This window comes from Tasmannia lanceolata, unplaced genomic scaffold (genome assembly GCF_043159265.1).
Source record: "Tasmannia lanceolata isolate RefF3 unplaced genomic scaffold, GAP_Taslan_0.1 ptg000013l, whole genome shotgun sequence".
NCBI classification, from domain to species: Eukaryota; Viridiplantae; Streptophyta; class Magnoliopsida; order Canellales; family Winteraceae; genus Tasmannia; species Tasmannia lanceolata.
In genome coordinates, this window is record NW_027518690.1 from 41,728,919 (window position 1) to 41,741,820 (window position 12,902).

General features: G+C 41.4%; 1 protein-coding gene across 2 annotated transcripts; it reads left to right on the plus strand.

Moving 5' to 3' along the window:
- Positions 1-480: 480 nt before the first annotated feature.
- Positions 481-12,264, plus strand: LOC143890141 (cytochrome c1-2, heme protein, mitochondrial). Of its 2 annotated transcripts, none has more exons than XM_077394706.1 (7): positions 481-640; positions 9,338-9,525; positions 10,093-10,372; positions 10,454-10,525; positions 11,305-11,421; positions 11,537-11,602; positions 11,712-12,264. In XM_077394706.1, the coding sequence occupies exons 1-7, from the start codon at positions 578-580 to the stop codon at positions 11,826-11,828; spliced, it is 903 nt and encodes a 300-aa protein (XP_077250821.1). In that variant the 5' UTR covers positions 481-577; the 3' UTR covers positions 11,829-12,264. The 2 variants fall into 2 exon arrangements, with proteins under 2 accessions (XP_077250821.1, XP_077250820.1); XM_077394705.1 differs by having other exon boundaries at positions 483-640; positions 9,302-9,525.
- The last annotated feature ends 638 nt before the right edge of the window (positions 12,265-12,902 follow it).

Below are 12,902 nucleotides of genomic sequence, written 5' to 3' on the forward strand. Positions count from 1 at the left end.
ACCCGGGCGAGTTGCACCCATATGTCTGACAAAATGCTATTACGGTTTGGGTTGGAAACTTGGATACCTCAACCGCCTTGGGGAATGATAAACTGAAGGGCACCCTTACAAAAACAGGGCACATATACTGCACCTTTAATTCTATCTTTGTCTCATTTTCGCAGTTTTCAATGCCTTATAAATGCATTTTATTGCGATGGACCAATGGGGCGTCCTTGTATCTAGTTTTTGCTAGTTCGCCCTTCAATTTATGATTTCTTGAAAAACTTTTTCTCAAATACCCTGCTTTTGTATTGTTCGGATCCACGGCTAAGATCATCTGATCATGGTAGGATTGGCACAGATAGATTGGATCATGGTATGATCAGATCAACGGGCACGATCATCTTCCCGATATTTTAATGAAATGACGAAAATATCCTCTCCTTGACCGTTCCCCATCATCTCGGCGAATTTCGGTTTAGGTTCCCCCTTCTCTTTTTTGTCTTTTCTCCAACCAGGGTTTTTTTTTTTTTCTCTCTCTCTCTTTTTGTTTCTTTTTACGCAGTGTAATTGTTTTGCTAAGGATCCGACTCAAATGGCTTCCGGAAGAGCAATTCAACAGCTTCTAAAGAGGAGGTTCCAATCTCAATTTTCTACTGTAAGATTTTCATTTATCCCTTTGCTTTCGATCTTTCTCATTTATTTCAGTTTCCTGTTTTCTAGGGCATTGTCTTATGTAAAGATATGCTTGCCCGATTCTGGTCACAAGATTTTCCACCAAACACTATTATCAGATGATATGATAGAACACCGTTCTATCAGAAAAGAAAATAGGGAAGAAGATGATAGAAAAAAGGGAAAGAATGAGTTAATTAGAGGCCTCCAATATGCTAATTGCACTAATTGTGATTATTCCTTGCTGAATAGCCATACGGCATCTACATTATATAGAAATTAGAGGAAGCAGAATAAGGAAATAGAAATTAAGGAAACCTAATATAAGATAGCAATAACATGAAGAGAAAAGCATTCCTGTGCTGCGGAGCTTAACTGCGCTTTAGTTGTTTATAAAGCCTCATATTGGTGCGTATAGTGGGTCCCCCTTTGAAACGTATAGCAGGTCCACAAGAAGGAACCAATGGGAGGCTTTATAAGCAACTTAAGCGCAATTAAAGCTCCTGCGCTGCAGTGCAGGAACACTTTTCTCTAACATAAATAAGGAAAGCATCTAAGTAAGAAAATTTATTTCTAACATCAGATTTCATATCGTTCTTGAAAACCCTAGAATTCATTTAGAAGGAAATCACCCTTCTGTTGCAAATCTTGAAATTTGCATTTTGAGATTTTTTTTTTTTGAAATGGTAGAATGATTTCGTTAGAAAAGGGAGCGGGCCGAGGAGGACCACTCCCGAAAGTACAAGAGAAACAATAAAAATAAAGATACAAAAAAACTCTCAAGGAGGGAGGAAGTCAAACCGCTCCAATGTCATACGACTAACCTCACCCCTAGCCAAAGAATCTGCCTCCCCATTGACAGATCTCCGCACATGATTGAAAACAATAGCAGAGCCCGAGGTTAAATCATCTATTTCATCAAAGATAGACGAAAATCTCCAAGGAGGCAACACCGCCCCCTTCAACCATCGAATTACATTGAGTGAATCACCCTCCACAATAATGTGATCCATGCTCTCTCTATCAAGTCTTTTAATACCATGATATACCGCCTTTACCTCGGCCTCGGAGGCATCACATACCCCAAGAGGACCAGAATAAGCCCACACAACTTCGCTACAATCATCTCGACATAACCCGCCTACGCCGGCTGGGCCCGGGTTCCCAAAACTCGACCCATCGAAGTTAATTTTGAACATCCCAATGGGAGGAACCACCCGCTGCTGAGCAACCTGAGACCTAGCCTCCCTACTAAAGCAAACTTCTCTCCACCCCTCCCATAAGTCAAATGCCGAAACGAATCAAAATGCTGAAAGACATCTTGCTCACGATATAGAGAGGGCAATAATTTTCATATATAGCTAGTAAGGAGATTTAGCAACCCCCTCAAAAACTCTAGAAATTCTCTCTTTCCAAATCACCCACCATGCTGCAAGCAAACAAATTTTCCACAACAATTTTCCTTTCTTTCTCCACGGCACAAACTCCCATTAATGCATCAAATCCGGAATAGATAAAGGAAAAACCCAAGCTATGCCAAACCTCAGAAATATATAGCTCCATATCTGACGAGAAAATGAACAATGCATGAAGAGATGACCCACAGATTCACCATCATCCAAGCATAGGGGGCAATGGTCCACAAGCAACATACCTCGCTTCCTAAGGAAGTTAATCGTTTGAATCCGATTGCGACAAACCGCCCATCAGAAGATACAAACTTTAGATGGACAATGAAATTCTCATACCTTGGCTGAGATAGAGGATACATCGCAAGGCATCAAGAATAAATAAAAAGATTTGACAGTGAAGAAACCAGAAGATTCCGCAGTCCATACTCTTTTATCCAAACCGGTCATCTTAATATAGTACCCATCTAGAAGCTTAAGAAATTGGGATACCGACTCTAACTCCCTATCAAAGGAATTCCTCCTGAAGATCGGAGACCAAACTAAACTAACCCTATCGCGGACAAAACAATCACAAACAAAAGCCTCTTTATCGGAAGCTACACTATATAGATCCGGGAATACAACCATAGGAGGATCATCCCCACACCACACATCACTCCAAAATTTAATCCTATCCCCCAAATAAACTCTAAACCTAACACACTTGTTAAAAGCATGTGAAATTTTCAAAATGTCACGCCACACGGTCAATCCTTTTTTCTTGAAGCGATTATCAGAATCTCACCATCCCGGCAAGCATCCATATTTGCTCCCAATGACCCTAACCCACAATTGAGATTGTTCCTCTCCAAACCTCCATAGCCACTTTCCCAACAGTGCATGATTAACTTCTTTAACTCTTCTAATACCCAAACCACCTTTCTTAACAGGGAGGCACACCTTTTTCCAGTTTACCAAGGGAATACCCTTATTCTCATCCTTACCTCCCCATAAAAACCTACGTTGAATTTGTTCAATCCGCAAAACTACACTAACCGGGCATTTGAACAATGACAAGAAATATCTGGGGATATTAGCCAACACCGACTTGACCAACACAAGTCTTCCCCCTCTAAAAACAAGATTCCTCTTCCACGTCTCCAACCTCCTATCAATTCATTCAATAACAAGTTTCCACAAAGCTTTATTAGTTCTATCAAGCCCCAGAGGAAGACCCAAATAGGTAGAAGGCAAATGATCTAACTGACACCCCAAAATTTTAGCCAGATCAAGGGCCTCTTCCTGCGGGATGTTTAAAGAATACAACCTAGACTTGTGAAAATTGGATCTCTGACCCGTAATAAGCTCATAACATCTAAGGGAAGATTTCAAATTGAGCACTTGATTCATTTCCGGTTCGCAAAATAGGAGAGTATCATCTGCAAATTGAAGATGAGACACCTCAACTTTCTCACTTCCTATTTTAAAACCGTTGAAAAGACCCATCCCACTCCCTTTATACATCAATCGACTAAGGGTCTCTGCCACAATGACAAACAGAAAAGGGGACAAGGGATCTCCCTGCCGAAGACCTCGTGATGACTTAAAGAAACCTTTGGGAGACCCATTAATCAGCACGGAGAACCACGCCGAAGAGACACAAGCCCTGATCCATTGTCTCCACCTACTTCCAAATCCCATCATCCCTAGCAAATAATCCAAGCAATCCCATTCTACCCTATCATATGCCTTTTCCATATCCAATTTGCACAAAATACCTCCCACTCCGAGTTTACGATAAGAGTCGATGGCCTCGTTAGCTACTAAAGAGCAATCTAAGATCTGCCTATTAGCAACAAAAGCACTTTGGCAATCAGATATGATAGATGGGAGCACCACCTTTAGGCGATCCGCTAACACTTTTGCCAACACTTTGTATAAACATCCCACCAGGCTTATAGGACGAAACCCGGTAATTTTAGAAGCACCCGCAACTTTTGGAATAAGGGTAATGAAAGTGGCCCCAGTGCCTTTGTCCAGCACCATGCCATCGAAGAATTCGTCAAAAAATTTCATGATATCCCCTTTCAGATACAGCCAACAAGATTGAAAAAAGGCTAAACAAAAGCCATCGGGACCGGGGGCCTTGTCCCTGCTAAAGGAAAAAACTCCTTTTTCGATCTCCTCCTCCTCAAAAGGTTTCTCCAATGTACTTCTCTGGGCTATACTAAGCTCACAAAACTCCAAGGCCTCCGGAGATGGTCTAGTAATACAATCAGACGAATACAAAGATGTATAAAAGTCCAATATTACACTAGTAACATCTCCCTTCCCCGACACTCTAACTCCGTTGTCAACCAGAGACTCAATCCTATTTCTCCTTCTTCGAGCACTGGCCATTGCATGGAAATAAGCCGTATTTTTTTCCCCTTCCTTTAACCACCTCACTCTCGACTTCTGTCTCCAGGTTATTTCCTCATGAAGCAACAATCCTTTATGCTCCTCTTTTACTCTCCTCAATTCCTCCCTCAAGATTACATTCCCTAACCCAGATTCTTCCAACAAAGATAACTGTCCAATTCTCTTTTCCAACCAAATCCTTCTACTCGAGTCAGATAATCTCCTTTCCGCCACCCATTCCTTTAACTTTTTCTTAACATGTCTAAGTTTCCGCCCAATGACCACATCCGCTGGACCTACAGACTTATGAGATTCCCACCATTTTCCCAATTTGTCCTCCATGTGGGGGATTTGAAGCCACGCAACCTCAAATCTAAACGGAGGAGGACCCCAGGATTCCAATCTTGGATCCAGGAAAAGGGGACGGTGATCAGATACCGAATGTATGAGACCCTTTTGATGAACCTCAGGAACCAGGTTTCTCCAACCACGACAAATGAGGAACCGATCAATCCTACTATAACTATCTCCTCGGTTCCAAGTGAATCTAGCTTCTGTCAGTGGAAGGTCAATTAGATCATGCTCTGAAATGAAGTCACCAAAGGCAGCCATGTTTTGATTAGCTCTCCGACATCCAGATCTTTCACATACATACCTAATTTAATTAAAGTCACCCCCAATGCACCATGGATAGGACCATCTTTCCCTAACTCCATTTAATTCTTCCCATAATAAACCCTTGTCTGCCCATAAGGAAGGATCATAAACTCCAGAGAACAACAACAGAGACGCATCTTCCACCCTACGAAGGACTATGGAAGCTGAAAATCTTCCCTTCCATTCCTCAGACCGCACCAAACAAGATTCGTCCCATGCTACTAATATGCCCCCCGAGGCACCAATAGCTTCAACAAAAGAGAATTCCCATGCCGAACTCATGCCAAGACTTTTTAATATAATCCTATCAATTACTTCCAGCTTAGTTTCTTGAATACAAATAAGATCCGGTTTAAATTTTTTAACTAACCCTTTTACTTGAGCCCTTTTTGCCAAAGTTCCCAATCCATTAATATTCCAAGATAGAATCTTCATAAGGAAACAAATTTGACTGATTTCCTCCCCTTCCTCGCACTCTTTTTCCTACCAGAAATAGAACTAATTGACTCCTTCTTGACTACCATCTCGCCGTAATTCACTTCAGATTTCAACCTAGCAAGCTCCCTCAATTTTTTCCTAGAAGACTCAGAAGAATCACTCATCATATTACCCGCCACATCAGCCTCCCTGATCTCCGCAGACCTGATCATATCTTTAAACTTTTCCATCGGACCCGGGAAGATCAGTCCAAGCATTTGGCTAATCCCAACCTATGGTTTACTGATTTTTCTATATCGACATTCCTAACTATCTCCCCCTCTGGATTAGAGATCACAATCTCAGCGATAGGATCATCGAATCCAATGAAGCCAGAGTTTTCCTCCAAAATCAATCGCTCTAAATCGTTTGCTACACCATGAGATAACGATTCATGAACAGGGAGTATGGACCAGGAGGAATTTGAGTGTCAATCGAACTTATAGAATCTTTATAGCCTAGTAATGAATCCTGCATATCAACACAAGAACAGAGAGATGCATTGCCCATAGCATAATTGAAATAATTCATACCTTCTTTTGGCATGTCGCAGGCGTCGCTAACCCCCAACTCCAGATGAGGGATGTTGCCATAGTCCATAATTGGATAATCCCCTTCTGCAAGATATGATAAATTGTGGTTCACTCTCCTCGAGAACATTTTTCCCCATCATACAGCATCGGAAGCCATAGCCCTAACATCCCAAAGACACTTATCCTTTGTAGATCCCTCATAAATACTTACTTTTGATGAACCAAATCCACCCCATCCCTGATCATCTCTGAAAAAACCCCCCTCCGCAACCATCAGCTTCTCGCTAGAATAAGAGGGCTTCGGTTGTACGTCCAGACCATACAAACCAGTTGGCGATGAAAGAGAGGCCTCACTTGAATTTTTCAACAAATCTCTACTACTCCTTACAGAAAGAACAGACAAAGATTGAGGACTTCCAAACTTCGAAGAATCAGATTTCCTGTGTGTGCCTCCGCTTTCGCTTCGAGATCCATATGGTAACTCCACAACCTCCGATGAATCGAAGTTCAAGGTGGTAGCAACCTCTGACAAGTTGAAACCCTTCTAGATCCAAGACATCTGCTTACTCAAAGACGAATGTCTAACACTCATCAATCCACCGGATGGGATCCTCTAAAACGTAATCTCCCACTCATCAACAGAACACAAACTCCCCTCTCCCAATAGGTCCATCGGAGATAAAAAAGCCCTTCCCAAATCTTCACACCGATCAGAACTTAATCCCAGAGGTGTATTAAGACCATTGGGCCCAGATATGTCTCTAGGGTGCAGCCCAGTCCCATTAATGCTCCTAGGGCTCACCTGGCCCATATTAGGGGAATTTTTGTCTATCTACGGATGTGACACAGTTCGCTGCGATTGAGGTGAAATCGCCTCAATAATATCCATAAAGCTATTAATACTAGCCGTGGGGCCCTCACAAGATAAGGACGAGTTTCCAATGCCACATACACTCCTCCAACGCATGACAGCTGGTGAGCATGCATTTTGAATTTCGAAAGAGCCGCCCAACAAGATAGAGTGCGCCTCCACCGGTTCACCATAGCAATCCCTGCTATCGTCAACCGGGTCGTCTTCTCCTCCATACTTAAGACAATCTTCCAAGCTCCGCTTCTCCTCTGCCGATCGAGATTCCATAGCCCCACTAGACTCTTCATCGAAACTGTTATCGGCTTTATCCGATTCACTTTCCGAGCAAAGAACATCTTCAACAGGTTCCTTTAGCACTCGAACCCACCTAACTGACCCATCCATTGAGACTTGGATGGAAAGCTCATTACCAACTTCACCTGGTGTGGAAATTAACAATCTGGCCCAGGAATACCATTCTCCAGCTTGACAAGATGGATCATATTCCACAATTTTTCAGATCTTTTCTCCAATTCTCCTGAAATTGCCCTCACACCAAGCCTCAGGAGGCACCGCTGAAATACGTCACCATAGATTCTTCCCTTCTTTCGGAAATTTGTTGACCCACAATTGAAGAACAGTGAATGGAGAGTTTTTGACTGATTTCCAAGATGACATGAGATGAAATCTATTGATCCCCATTTGAGTGGAGATTAACACTTCCAGCTCAGCAATTTTAAACACCACAATTTCGCACTGAACACCACTCTTTCGAACAAGCCAGCTCTCCATAGCAGCAAGATCTCCAGACCATCCCTGTTTTATTTTCCCCCATACTCCGATATCCGCATTGCTGATTGATTTTATGGGCACCGATTCGATGTTGACGGAAACTACTTCCGAAATCCGCTGCAAAACCAGTCCTGGTCTGGGGATCACAAACTCCGCCTCCAAGCTTTCCACCACCACCGGACAACTAAGGCTCAACACAGTGGGGGTAGGAAAATTAAAGTCCAAACTCGACCAAATCTTTTTGCAGCTCCACCATTCCACTCTTCTTCAGAAATTCCTAATTCCACAACGGCAACATCTCCAATCCCCAGAGGATCCTTCCCTTCTTCTTCTACTAATTCTTTCTATTTCTTTCTTCCTCTTTGCAAGGGTCCACTGATTTCCTTCCAAATTAGCTCTCAAACCTGCCTGAAAAGAACTAGCTCTCGTTCCAACCGGCACCAGATTCACACCAGTAGCCACCGCCAGATTCGCACCAGCTCTCCTTCCAACCGGCACCAAATTCGCACCAGTAGCCACCGTATAAAAACACATGTTAGACATCACCAAGATACAGTCAATTTTCTAAGCCAAAAGCTGATACCTCATCTGCATAGAGAGTGAACCCACCTAAAAAAGCCCAAATCCCTCAGATATCCAATGGTAATATGGAGGCCTCCCAACAACAGCAGCAGAAGAAACTCAGCATCATCCCCCTCTCTGCCCAAAACACAGTCAATTTTGAGATGTTATTAGCTGAATTGGTGATTCGAATCATATTTGTTTTTGAGCTTTTGTTTTGATTATATCATTTATGTAACTGCCTCACCATTGTCCCTCTCATAAGCTTATTTTGGTATGAATCTATTATAACTCTATCGACGAGAGCTAAGGCATACGTGGAGAAACATAATGATGGTTACGGGAAAAAAAATAAAATTTTATGAACCAAATCTGACATCATATTCGAGCTCACCTTAGTTCGAGCAACATGTTAGAAACATAGATTTTTAGGGTCCAGACACATGAATGGATCTGCAATGCAAATGGGCTTCTTCTGCACAGTCCTATCATATGTTAGCAAATCTATGTTTTTAGACTTATGTTTGATAAGATGCTTGATTTCAGAGGCTTTGTCCGTCATCAAATTCTTGAATTGGGTTCTGAAAATGGAAAAAAAATGAAAGAGAATGAAAAAACTGACTTAATTGAAGCAAAGGGAATAAAATCTCAAACTTACGTTGTTATATTGGCCAAATCCACCTTTATCTCTCTCTTTTTTTTTGTTCTCCTTTGAAAGCTTTGTCAAAGAGAGAATTCTAAATTACCCTTTGCCTTCTATTGTGAAATTCTAACATAAGAGCATGCAGGTAAGTCTGTCAGACTACCAAACCCCTCATGTTTTTTTTAAAGGTACCAGACCCCTCATGTTAACCTCATCTACTTACCACAGCTGATTTTATGCACCCTGACTTTATATAACAGTATATATTAGTATTTGATTCTAAATTCACTGATTTTAAGTAATGTTACTAGTAGTTCATTATTGCTTCCTGGCGATGCAGGCCCCACCAATGGTGTCATCTTTTATGTTGAAGCAGGATGAAGATGGATTTGGATCTGGTCGTGGCACAAAGTCTCTAAGAGCATTGGCACTCCTCGGTGCCAGTGTTTCGGGTCTTTTGGGTTTCACCACCATAGCATCCGCTGATGAAGCAGAGCATGGCTTAGAGTGTCCAAACTACCCTTGGCCTCACAAAGGCATTCTCAGTTCCTATGACCATGCATCGTGAGTGAGTGTATCAAACAACTGTTATTTGTCAAGAAAAAGGAATACTAGTATTATTTACCCAAGGTGAGAAGGACCATCTTCTGTGCCTTTTGGTTGGTCAAGGCAATGGGACCCATACCTGACATCTGGACGACTTTGATCTCTCAGGTATGGTCCCATCCCATGCACCAATCGGGGGTCTGACGATGGCGAATGACATCATCAATCTTCGTTTAGAAATAATCTGATTTCTACATACTTTTTTTATTTAAATTTACTCGCCTAGTTATTTTTACGGATATAGTACACTGTTATGGACGCTACTGATATTGGCACCACTATGTTTTGATAATGGACCAAACTCACCTTATCGTTTATTTTTTAATTGGCTGCTGAGGGCTTTTTGGGAATTGTAATAACTTTTTAAAGCTGATTAACTAATAAAAGGCAAGGTAAGTTCCGCCCAATAAAAAATAGTAGTGCCAATATCAGTATCCTTATGGAACCTTCAAAATTTTAAAATGACTGCAGTAGCATGATAGTGACCTTGTTTAACGCTTTCTAGTCCACACATGACATGAGCAGGATTCGGCGTGGTCACCAAGTTTACCAACAAGTCTGTGCATCGTGCCATTCAATGTCCCTAATTTCATATCGAGATCTTGTGGGTGTGGCCTATACGGAGGAGGAGACAAAGGCTATGGCAGCTGAGATTGAGGTGGTTGATGGGCCTAATGATGAAGGTGAGATGTTTACTCGTCCTGGTAAGTTAAGTGATCGTTTCCCTCAGCCATATCCTAATGAACAGGCAGCAAGGTTTGCGAATGGAGGGGCATATCCTCCAGATTTAAGCCTCATCACTAAGGTAATACCTAGTCTTATAAATATTTGCTTTCTTTGATGGGTTTATGTTGTTTTGAAATACACATCTATTTGGTGCTTTCAGGCACGACACAATGGTCAGAACTATGTGTTTGCGCTACTCACTGGCTACCATGATCCTCCTGCTGGTGTTTCGGTAACTATCTGCTTCTTTGATTAGCATTTTAGATACAGAAATTTCATTTTCTACCTCTTAATGTGGTATCTTCTTGGATCGTTTGGTTTCTACAAAATCTAGATGTCTCTGGCTGTGATGTTGATTTAAAGATGTTTTGTCGCTGCCCCAACTCCCAAAGACAGAGCTCATCTAACCATACTCTTAGAGCTTGGGATTCTCTAAACTTGAGCCATCGAAATTTAGCTTTAAGAATGACAAAGGGGTCAAGTTCAAGTCCATCTAGGATGCGATCGCTCCTCTCTAATACAACCAAATCGAATCTCCTCCCAACACCTATGGAAGAAGACACCAAAATACCACTAAACATTGGAAAGGACATTGCCCATCCAGCAAACATTATAGAAATTTTGTTGGTGAATACTGAGGGCACTCTTAGATGCCCCCTTACAATCCCTTCTTCTGTTTCTTTCCTTTAAAACCAGCCAAAGCGTAGCAGTATAAAACTATGAGATACGAAATGTTCCCGCTATCAGGCCACATGGCAAAAGCCCGATACTCGAAATAATCATCCATATGTCGAAGGAAGAACCCAATTTACATTGAAAAAACTATGAGATACGAAATCTTGTGAGTTAAGTCGCGGTGTAAAAAGATTGTCAACCAACTCTCCATCCGCCAGGCATAGAACACAATTAAGCATCCATATAGGAATCTATTTATGCATATTCTTCTTATTGCCATGATGTCTGTTCAGTTGCTATTTTGTTTACGTGACCTACCTTGGAACTGGAATCTAGATTCGAGAAGGGTTGCACTATAATCCCTACTTCCCTGGCGGTGCAATAGCTATGCCCAAAATGCTTATTGACGGTGCTATCGAGTATGAAGATGGTACTCCTGCGACCGAATCCCAGGTATTCTTTCCAAACTTGCTCTTTTCAAGAAGCGCCCTAATTTCAACATGTATTTTCATTCCATATTTCACTTAGATTTGGAAGCTCATGTTCATTGTTGCAACTGTTACTATAGATGGGGAAAGATGTTGTGTCATTTTTGTCGTGGGCAGCAGAACCTGAGATGGAAGAGAGGAAACTGGTAAGATCAGCCTATGACCTTCTGTCCTCACACTCCTCATCCCTAATTTTCATCAGTCATCATTTCTTCAAGGTTGTTTTAATTGATGGTGGGAATTTCTCATATGCAGATGGGTTTCAAATGGATATTTGTTTTGTCGCTTGCACTTCTCCAAGCTGCTTATTACCGACGTTTGAGGTGGTCCGTTCTCAAGTCACGCAAACTAGTCGTCGATGTTGTCAACTGACATTCTACTTCTCTTTAATTTGTGTGGGAGTATTTTGATTGGAATAATGAGGGTACATGTTACATTGTCTAGGAAGGCAATGGCAGATACAAAGAGGTGGTCCCATCTCATCTGTTTTTTGAGAGAGATAATCTTCTCAGATAATTTATTTCCCAGCTTTCAAATATTCCTGGGAACATTTTACTGAACTATTGGATCGGTACATTGTATCATTTTAAGGGGACATCCATGTTTGTGTTAAAGTCTAAGCTTGCAAAAACCATATTTTAAAGAGGGAACTGGTGTTTGACACCCTTGACTTCCACCAATTTTCACCGTGGGTGTCATTAAGGGTGGCTATACCGCATCAGCTGGTAAACAGGCCTATGATGTGTATAGATTATGTTAAATTTTGTTGTGTTTCTATCTGAACAAGATAGCTGTTATTTTTGTGCTAGATTATGGTAAATGCCTGCTATTTCATTACAATAAGAGAGTATGAATGATGCTAAAGTAAAAAAGAACAAAGAAAAAAAAAACATCTGACAGCCTATTGGTTGAAAATAGAGAGATGGACTGTGAGCTTTATTGTTGATATTTCCGCTAATGCGAAAACAGGAAAACCATCCATATCAGAGGACTTGTACATCCATGAATGGCAAATGTTGTTTATTGTTTTAGGGAAATGATATCAGCACTACCATGTTTTGAAATTTCCGCTAAAGCATCTTGTCTTTTAGTATTTAAAGAGCTGTCAAAAGTTTATTCCAGTTCCCAAAAGCTCAAACAAGCAACATTTCCCTTGTTTTAGATCAATGGTTGTGCTGATATCATTTCCCTTGTTTTGACGGCTTATTGTTTTAACTATTTACTCCCTCTGGATGATCTCTAGCCGTGTCTGTGCTAAGTAATTTTCCTGCTATGGCCATCTTTGTGGGAATCAACTAGGTGAGCTATGTTTTGTATTTTGATTTTTGTTTTGATAGATTCGAATGCTATGATCTGAAAAGACTAGCTGCTTGTGTAAGAACTAAGAAGCCTTTGCCTCATGGTTTCTAAAGCTTATCTGGTCCCATTGGGACACTTATATAACAT